General features: G+C 64.7%; 2 protein-coding genes across 2 annotated transcripts; both read right to left on the reverse strand.

Moving 5' to 3' along the window:
• Positions 1 to 276: 276 nt before the first annotated feature.
• On the reverse strand, positions 277 to 3,310 carry LOC106892494 (lipocalin-like). Its single transcript, XM_014949716.1, has 7 exons — positions 3,150 to 3,310; positions 1,797 to 1,936; positions 1,597 to 1,673; positions 1,318 to 1,431; positions 962 to 1,063; positions 742 to 767; positions 277 to 435 (listed from the first exon to the last, which is right to left on the reverse strand). Exons 1-6 carry the CDS (start codon positions 3,246 to 3,248, stop codon positions 742 to 744), a joined length of 558 nt encoding a protein of 185 aa, XP_014805202.1. The 5' UTR covers positions 3,249 to 3,310; the 3' UTR covers positions 277 to 435.
• Positions 3,311 to 6,032: 2,722 nt separating this feature from the next.
• Positions 6,033 to 9,186, reverse strand: C8G (complement component 8, gamma polypeptide). Its single transcript, XM_014949720.1, has 7 exons — positions 9,011 to 9,186; positions 8,510 to 8,649; positions 7,693 to 7,763; positions 7,278 to 7,385; positions 6,869 to 6,970; positions 6,539 to 6,577; positions 6,033 to 6,317 (listed from the first exon to the last, which is right to left on the reverse strand). The coding sequence occupies exons 1-7, from the start codon at positions 9,158 to 9,160 to the stop codon at positions 6,304 to 6,306; spliced, it is 624 nt and encodes a 207-aa protein (XP_014805206.1). The 5' UTR covers positions 9,161 to 9,186; the 3' UTR covers positions 6,033 to 6,303.
• Between the last annotated feature and the right edge of the window lie 6 nt (positions 9,187 to 9,192).

The raw sequence follows: 9,192 nt of genomic DNA on the forward strand, positions 1-9,192 counted from the left end.
GCTGGGGTAGCCCAGGTTGCCCGAGGGGGCAGATGGGAGGGGATCCCCCCAGGGGGTTCCAGCCCCAGGGACCCCTTTTCCCTGGACGGGGCAGGTTTGGTGTCCAGGCAGCACCATGGCACGGATTGTGAGTGTACATGGGGTCCCATCCCGGGATCGGCCTTGACCCTTGGGGCCAGCCCCAGCTCAGCCCACCGCCACCAGCTGTGCTTGCTCCCCCCTCCTCATTGCCCCATCGGGTCTCCCCCTGCAATGACCCAGCAGACAAGGCAGGGGAATGGTTTTATACAGGCTTTAATGGGGATGAGGGTACAGGTGTGGGGTGTGAAGCTGGGGAGCGAAGGCTGCTGTGGTGCTGGGGGTGCGCTGGGGACAGGACGGGACGGGGCTCATGGTGTTCTTGGGGCTCCGGCCGGCAGCAGCTGGTGGGTCGGCCTGGAAGAGACAGTGGCAACCAAGCACGGCTGAGCTGGAGGAGACAGGGGGACACACAGCCCTGGGACATACCAGCCCTGCCAGCCCCACGCTGAGTGGGTGGGCACCTACCACCAGGGCCTGGGGCAACAAAAGAGCCCTCATGGGGCTGGGGTGGGGGATCTCTGGCGGGGCTAAGGGGGACCCCAGTGAAAGGAGTCTCTGGGGTGCAGGAAGGCGATGGGGACATTGTGGGGTGGAGTGCCTCTGAGCACCCCAGTGCCCCCCCGCAGGGCTGGTCTGAGCCCCAGCAGAAGCAGGACTCACCTAGGCAGCATCTGCCATGCATTTGTCTGCAGGAAGAAGAAAAGCAGAGATCAGCTCATCCAGGGGTTGGGGGGGACTGCTGACCCCCCGAGGGACCCCACATGGGGCTCTTCCCAGCCACCATGGCTGGTGGCATGCCAGCCCCACAGGGAGACAGGCTCTCAAACCCTCTGGTTGACCACCTGGTCCCTGCCACCCCCCTGCCCCTCCAGCCTCTCACCCGTCTGGGGCAGGATGAGGATCTCTTCATCTGTCAGGCCCTGCTCCCTGGAGAACTGGGTGAACCTCTCCATGCGCTCAGGACTGAGCTCCTTCGTCCTGCCTGCAGCGATAGCAGGGTGAAAGGCAGTGACCCCCCCAACCTCCTTCAGGGGTCACACTGCCCAGGGGTGTGGGCAGCCCAGCAAGGGACAGGTTCTCCAGGAAGGGAGTCCAAACCCAGCCATCCCATGGGTCACCCCAGCTTGGGAGATGATGCTGCCCTTCTCCCATGGGAGAGATCCCCAACCAAGGATATCCCGGGGGGCCCTGGGTGGTGAGGATGTGGGTGGTATGGGGGTCCCAGGGCAGACGTACTGTAGAGCAGCACCATGGTGGAGGAGCCAGTGCTCTTGGAGATCTGGGTGGCCACCAAGGCATACTCATCGTAGTTGGTCTCCACCACGCGGATGTCATGCTTGCTGCCCCAACCTGAGGGGGATGGGAAGGGCACAGCTCAGACCCTGGCACTGAGCTGGCCCTGAGATGCTCTGGCGAGAGCAGGAGCAGGGACAGGCATCAGCAGTGCCGGGCTGGGAGCTGGGGCCACATCAGGGGAAGCCCCACAGAAGGACAAACTGGGAGCTGGGAACTCACGTGGGCTGGTGTAGCTGAACCGCCCTGGCTGCTCCGTCTTGGTGTAAAGGCTGTTCCTCTTCTCGCAGTGGTCACCCCTGGGGAGCGCAGCACGAGGATGTTAGAGGGGCCAGGGTGGATGCTCCAGCCCACCCATAGTCCCAGGCATGGCACCATGGGGGAGCACCCCCTGCTCACCCACCCACTCCCCATGCCCGTACTTGGGGTAGGTGGAGGTGACTTCCAGGTTCCCATCTGCGGTGGCGGAGATGACCGTGGTGCACATCTTCATCAGGTGCTTCTTCTCCTTGAACCAGTTGGAGTTGGAGGCCAGGCCAATGCTGTACCATCTCCCTGTCAGCTGCACACAACCTCCGCTCAGTCACCGGCTGGGCAGAGATCCCTCAGCCACCTGGGCTACTGTTCCCCTCCCCTGCCAGTCTGCAGCCCACAGCAGGTTGGCACCCTGTGGTCCTTGTCCCCCCAGGGAGCTGCTACAGCCCTTGGTGTCCACAAAATCCACAGCCAGGAGAGTCCTGGTTCACGACGTGCCCTTCACTGCCCAATACTCGAGGTGTTTTCTTCCTCTGACCCAGGCCCAGGGAAGGGGTGACAGAACAGCCTGGCTTTCAGATGCCATTTGCATCTGTCCAGGGGCGTGAGGAGGGGTCAGGACCCTGGCACCAGCATTGCTCATCCCAGCCTGGTCCCTGGGGCCAGCAGCTTAGTGCACGTGGAGTGGAGCTCTCAGCTTTGGAGATGGGCTGTGCTGGGACCACACTTGCAGGACGTGCCTCCATCCCCATCCCCTCCCTGGGGTGGCTCTGTCCCCCCAGGACCCCTCTGGGGGTTCCCTGGAGAAGCAGGCAGTGTGTTCCCTGCCCTGGCTCAGTGGGAATCCAGGGCTGTGGGGCTGGGACCTCAGCGCGTGGCTGGGCCAGGACTGCCCTGCTCTGAGTCCTGCCCATCACGGGGCAGGGAAGGGGAGTGTGAGCACCTGGGGGCTGGGAGGGCAGAGAGGGGTGTGGGAGTCCCCAGCACAGCAGCCCTTGTTTTTTTGGAGACCCTGGGTTGGGGGTGGCTGGGGTCTGTGTTGGGGAGAAGGGTCCATGACCCATTGCTGGGCTGCCTGTCAAACTGAGCTTGTTTTTCTCAGTACCCCCTACAAAATCCCTGTGCATCTACAGCCACCCCACGGCACAGCAGATGGCCCAGCCCTACACCTGCTCTGTCCTCCCCCATAGGCTGGAGCCTGGACCCTGCACCCCCTCTGGAGCCACCAAACCCCAGCCCCGGGATCTCCCTGGGGACGGGGGGCTGCGGGTGCACCAGCTGCCCTGCGCCTCCCAGTTGCAGGGAGGTATCTGTCTGGGCGCTGGTCCCCAGGGAGCTGGGTATCAGGGCTGCCCAAGGCAGGGATCTGGCTGCCCCCCAACACCCCAGCCCCACATCTCGCCATCGGGCTGCCTGGCCCCAAATCTACCTGCAACCCCATCTCCACATATTTTCAGGGTGAAGATCCCCCAAAACACCCCAAATCCCCACGCAGGCGATGCTGGCCAGGCACGGGTCACCTTGTCCTGCTGGAAGTCGGGTTGCACGGGGATGGTGTCCTGTGCGCGCAGTGCCCCTAGCAGGGCCAGACCCAGGACGCCGAGCAGCGTGGCGTGCATGTCTCCCCCAGCGCCGAGCCGAGCTGATCCAGAGGAGCAGGCAGAGCGCTGCGGTGCCGGAGAGTCCGGCAGGCCCCTATTTATGGGCAGGCTGAGCGGTGGCCCCTGGGGGGCCAGCCCTGCCTCCCCCTGTGTCGTTATGCAAGCGAGAGCAGGGGCGAGTGCCCAAGCCAAAGGGCAGGGGAGGGGGGAACCTGCAAACACTTCCCTCCTGTTGATATGACATGTTTGCTTCGGGGTGCCAAACTGCTCCACAGCAAAAACACAGCTTGCAGCCAGCGCAGCGGCTTCCCTGCCCCCAGCGCTGCAGATGGGGGCCAGTGCAGGCAGCTGGGGTGGCCCACGGGCACGGGGCCAGGACTGGGGGCCAGGGCTTGCTGGCTGCCCCCTCCTTGAAGGATGACCTCACTCAGACTCAGAGAGGGGCCCAAGTGAGGTGGAGGGAATGTCAAGTGCCTGCCAGGTCCTGATCCCACCCAGGGGGCTGGTGGGAACCTTCGGGTGCTCCTGCGGGACCCCCTGCTTTGCCCTGACCCAAGTCCCTACATCACCCGAGGGAAGCATCTCAGCTGGCCCTGCCACCCACATCGAATTGCAGCTCCGGTGCAGCCCCATGTAGAGATGTGGGGCTGGGGTGTTGGGGGGCAGCCAGATCCCTGCCTTGGGCAGCCCTGATATCCAGCTCCCTGGGGACCAGCGTGCAGCCAGACAGATCCCCCAGTGCTTCCTCCATGCCACTCTGCACCTTTTGCCAAGAGGGCCTGGGAGACATCCTCCCCCATGGTTTGGGGTCACCAGCAGGTGCTGAGCTGCCCCCCCCCCTCCCCTAATTTGGGGCGACCCTGAGCACCCACATGGTGGAGGCTGGGGGTGAAAACTGTGTCAGATGCTGCAGCCATGGGTCTGGCAGGGTTTAGGCAGGGCTGGCCATGCTGGGTGAAACATCAGCCCTGCGGCTCTCCCCACAGCACGGTCCTGCCAAGGCACTTTACGTAAGGAGCCTGTTTTCACAACAGCTGTTTTTTTCCCCTGACAGCCCCCTTCTACCTCCCCCCTCCCCAGCACATTCCCTTCCCTGTACCCAGCTGTGAGCCTGGCCTGCCCCCGCACCCCACGCGCCAGGCTGGCCTCAGCTCTGCGGATTTATTAAAACAAAACAAAAAGCTGAGCCAGGCAGGACTGAGCATCACGAGAGCCCAGCTGGGCCCCCACCCCCATACACTGGGCTGGGGGCTCACCTTCTGTGTGAGCCCACCAGTGGGGTGCAGGGTGCCAGGAGGAGCCCTCTCCATCAGGCATCAGAGGCACGGACCACTCACGGGTGTCACTGCAGTTCTGCGCTGGGGCAGGGACACAAAGCCCTCCTGCTGCCCAGGCATCCCCAGCTCCCTGCCCTGCCCAGGCAGCAGGAGGGGATGCCCAGGGGATTCCTGCTCTCCGGCTCAGCTAGGGGTGGCAAAGCAGGGGGGCAGCCCAAGGAGCTGGGTGGCAAAGCTGGGAGCAAGCTCAGGGGCGCGGGGGCACAAGGGGGCACCAGTGGCAGTGGGGGGCAGGCTGAGACCTCTCTGGGGCAGGATGGAGGTACCCAGGCTGTGGATTACAGACCCTTAGGCACAACCCAGGAATTTGCACCTCAGAAACGGGTTCGCAGCAGCTAAACACAGGCTGAGGGGAGTGGGGCGCAGGAGGGTCCCTGGGGACCAGCCCAGCTCCCCTGGCCAGGAGGGCAAGGCTGCCCATTGCCCCCTATCACCCCCCATTGCCCTGTCAGCACTCCACCATACTTGTGGGGTGTGGGTGGGTGCAGGGCAGAAGGTGAGTCGGATCCCTACCCCTTGACACCCAGGCTGGAGCGGGCAGCTGGGGGATCTGTGAGCGTGGCTGGACACCCCTGCCCCACACGTGGGCAGCGGGACAGGGCTGGTGCGGGGCGCATCACGTGGCAGTCCCTTACATAAGTCCCTGATAAACAACATGTGTTACTGGTTTCCGCTACGATTGCAAAACGCCGGCGCTGGGGGCAGAGGGCTGCTCCCTGCCCTGGGGGCTGCGGGGTGCCCGCGGGGGGCTGCTCCCTGTCCCCCCCCTCACTGTCCAGCCTGCACCAGGGAGCTGGCACTGCTCACCCACAACACCCAAGCGCGTGGCAGGAGAGCCTCAGCCAGGCTGGACACGCAGGGGAGAGGGGTCCTGTGAGGGGCTGCAGCCCTGGTCCAAGCCCCCACAGCCTCCGCAGTGTGCTCAGGGCACCCCCTCTCTGGCTCTCCAGCCTGGTGCTGGCTTTGGGAGGCAGGCAGGGGTCTGGTGCAGGCAGCAGCCCCTTGGGGAACATGATCCACAGGGCTGGGGCAGGGGAACGGGGTGTTTCACTGCCCAGAGACCCTGGGGATGGTGAGGAGAATCAGTGTGGGGCTGAGGTTCCCTCTTCTGGGATCTCCTGGCTTGTCCCTGGGAAGTGCTGACCCTGTGCCAGTCCCCAGCACCCCCCAAGCCTGTAAGGCCCCATGGCAACCAGCACTGCGCTGGGTGCTCAGGGCTTTCTCTTGCTCACCAGCCAGACTCACGTACACTGCAGCACCTGAGAGTAAATCGGGACCTGCCACAACCCTATGGTGAGGCTCAGGGAGAGGATGATGGAGATGCGTGAAGGGGGCTGCCTGTACCCCCTGAACCGCCCCGGCACTCCCCAGGCCAGGAGCACAGTGCCAGGGCACCAGCAGTCCCAGGGCAGAGGAGCGCTGGCCTTGCTGGGGCAGATTGAGGGGTGTTGCACCTAGAGACAGATTCTTCTCCGAGGCATTTATTGGGGTGTCACTGGCTGCTGCAGGGCACTGGGGCGCAGAGCAGAGGAGTGACACAAAGCTGTGGGGGTACAGGACAAGGACAGGCATGGCTGCCAGCACAGCTGGGAGAGCCAGAGAGCCCCAGGGCTGGCTCCAGGGCTGTGGAGCAGCAGCAGGGTCTCCCCAAACCCCAGCTCGGTTCTGCATGGCCATGGGCGGCTGGATGAGGTGAGGGCTGAGCTCTGGGGACCTCCTGGCAACACTGTCTGCACCTAAGGCTTCGTTTCTGGAAGGGAAAGAGAAGAGCTGAGGGGCTGGGGAGGGTCTGGCACAGACTGTCCGTGTTAGACCAGGCCCCCTGCGCCCCTGGGGCAGGATCACACGGCCATGGTGTGGTGTGGGTCTGGCCCAGTGCCCAGCCCGCAGCCAGGGCAGGGTGGTGTCTGAGTTGTGGCCAAGCTTGGCACTTGGGGGGACCCAGTGCATCACCCAGGATCCACAACTCACCGTCAAGGACGTGAGACTCCTCTGCAGAGTCGCAAAACCCTGCAAGAGAGAGAGAGCCTGGGGTGGTCACCCTGCCTGGGCACCCGGGACCCCTGGCTCTGCACAGCCCAGTTGCACTTTGCATCCTTGTCCCTGGGGTGGTGACAGCATGGGGACACACATGGCCCTACTGTGGGTGACACGGGGCCACAAGCTGCTCAAACCCATGTGGATGTGCCTCCCTCTCCCCACGTTGGAGGAGCTGGACACCAGCCCCTGCTGCCAGGCCCCTCCTGGGCACGGCTCTTGCTGCAGGTGTCCCCTGCTCCTAGGGGACTGTGTGCCACCCACCGTATTGGGGGAAGTAGTAGGTCACGTCTTCGTTCAGGCCCACAGCCCTGACGCGCTGCTCGAACTTGTCTGCAATGGCATCGCTGACCCGGCTGGTTCGTCCTGCACGGGGAGGGAGACACTGTCACCAGCCTCGAGCTCTGCCCCAAATCCCTTCATGTGCCCTGAGACAAGACTCGGGGCCAAGGGGGCTTTCAACTCAGAGAAGCTGGTTACCAGCTTCCCCCTACCCCCCTGCAGCATCTGGGGATAAAATTCTCCATCTGGGGACCAGGACCCTCAGAGAGACCCCATCCCTGCTCTGGGTCCTCTGGGGCTCCTGCAGGCGTCCCCTGAGCCCAGCACGGGCTTTCCACCCCTCTGCCCCCCCTGTCCTTCATCTGCCACAAGTCCCCAAGCACTGACGAACCGTAGAGCTTGACAGAGATGCTCCGGCCCTTCTGGTAATAGAGGATGGCATAGGTGCTGTGGTCTGTCTCACCCACCACCACCTCCACTTTGCTGCCAGAGCCACGGCCTGGGAAAGACAAAGGACAGCCCCAGTTAGTTTCGGTTAACTCTGGTTAGCCCCAGTACTGTCCAGGGGCCTCGTTTCACCACATGCAGGGTATGCAAGGGGTGGAAATCAGGGCCAGAGCAGGTGCAGCCCCACAGGTTGCCATCACCCACCACCATGATGGCATTTGGCACTGGGGCACTTTGAGACCCCACAGGTGGGAAACTGGGAGGGCACTGGTATCAAAGCCCTGCCAAGAGTGGGAGTGGGGGGCTCCAGCTTCGCGGTCCCCGCGGCCCCCACACCACCCCAGCCCAGCCCCTCTCACCCTTCAGGAGGAAGTGTCCACGGGCCTGGGCAGGGAGGTAGCGCTGCCGGATTTCCCAGCACGTCCCATCCCTGTACAGGGAGAGGAGGAGGCTGTTGGCGCAGGCTGGGGAGGATCCAGTCCGAGTCCTTTCCCACCCCATTGCCTGGGCACACACAGTATGTGTTTCCTTGGGACATCCCCGGGAAGATGTGGCAAAGATGTCCCAGATCCCCGTGGAGACACAGCAAAAGACGCAGGGCCTGAAAACTTACTGAGCCCAAGGGGTCCCTGCCCCCTCCTGCAGCTCTGAGCCTGCTTCAGCCCCTCAGCCCACCCTGAACTGGGAGGCAGCACCTGAGCTTGAAGATCCCCCTCCTCAGCCGTTGTGCAGCTGTGCTGACCCTGAGAGCTGGTCTCTGGCTGGGCACCCATGGAGTGACCACGTGCCTAATCAGCGCCTCTGTTTCCCCAGCCTGGCTGCTCCCTACCCTGGGCCGGTGGCCACGTGGGTGGCAGGGTGCCGGGGCTTCTCCCCCAAAACATCCCAGAGAAGATCCCAGCCACACTTTGCTCCCAGGCAATTCTCTCCTCCTTGGGGCCCATGGTTGGGGCACTGGCCCTGCTCTAACCTGCCTGCAGCGTCCCTGTCCCATCCAGCGTCCCCATCCCAGGACGCTGACTCTGTTCTGACCTGCCTGCAGCGTCCCCATCCCACCCAGCGTCCCTGGTCCTCATCCCGGGGCATCGGTCCTGCTAGGACCTGCCTGCAGCGTCCCTGTCCCTGCCTGCGGCGTCCCTGTCCCTGCCTGCGGCCCCAGCAGTCGGTGTCACTCACAGCTTCCTGAAGGTGCTGATCGCCAGGCTCTGCCCGTCCGGGACGGTCACCGTCACTGCCGTGGCCTCCAGGCGGTGGCTGTGCTCTGCCAGGTAGCTGCAGCGGGAGGCCATACCGACCAGGAACCACCTCCCTGCAAGCTGCATGGCACAGGGGTCTGCCAGGCCACCACCTCAGAGTGCCACCACACCAGAGTGCCACCACCCTGCTGCCTGGAGCACCCACCACCCCAAGCACCCTTCTTCCCTGCCGACTCTGCTCGCTTGGCGTCTTTGCCCGCAGCCCGGCCCCTTGGTCTGCCCCGTGGGGGCCAAGCTGGGGCTGGGGGTGTGCGGCGTGGCTGGGCTGGGGCCCGGCTGCGAGGGAAATCTGAGGGGTGACACTGGGGGGTGCCTGGAGAGGGACAAGCAAGGGGACAGGCTGCACCCCCCCCCCCCTCCCTGCACCCCAGCCCCGCCGGGGAGGGGGGTGGTGGCGGCTGGGTGCCCCCCGGACCCTCACCTGGGGGAGGCTGAGCTCCTCCTGGACTGCCACCTTCTCCAGGGGGCTCTGGGGAGGGGGCGGCCGCTGCCGCCGCCCCGGGCCCTGCCCCAGCGCTGGCGGGGCCGTGAGGAGCAGGCCGAGGAGCAGCAGGGTGCCCGGGCCCGCCATGGTGCTGCGCTGGCGGGACCCGCTCTGCCGGG

Source organism: Calidris pugnax, unplaced genomic scaffold (genome assembly GCF_001431845.1).
Source record: "Calidris pugnax isolate Ruff unplaced genomic scaffold, ASM143184v1 scaffold192, whole genome shotgun sequence".
NCBI lineage: Eukaryota > Metazoa > Chordata > Aves > Charadriiformes > Scolopacidae > Calidris > Calidris pugnax.

Bases quoted from the DNA above. Each gene is read 5' to 3' on its own strand.
- LOC106892494 (XM_014949716.1), bottom strand. From the start codon at position 3,248: ATGCACGCCACGCTGCTCGGCGTCCTGGGTCTGGCCCTGCTAGGGGCA. The intron at 1,937-3,149 runs GTGACCCGTGCC...GGTTGTGTGCAG, and splicing joins CCGACTTCCAGCAGGACAAG to CTGACAGGGAGATGGTACAG. The intron at 1,432-1,596 runs GTGAGTTCCCAG...CATCCCCCTCAG, and splicing joins GTTCAGCTACACCAGCCCAC to GTTGGGGCAGCAAGCATGAC.
- C8G (XM_014949720.1), bottom strand. From the start codon at position 9,160: ATGGCGGGCCCGGGCACCCTGCTGCTCCTCGGCCTGCTCCTCACGGCC. The intron at 7,764-8,509 runs GTGAGTGACACC...CTCCCTGTACAG, and splicing joins ATCAGCACCTTCAGGAAGCT to GGATGGGACGTGCTGGGAAA. The intron at 7,386-7,692 runs GTGAGAGGGGCT...TGTCTTTCCCAG, and splicing joins TGGACACTTCCTCCTGAAGG to GCCGTGGCTCTGGCAGCAAA.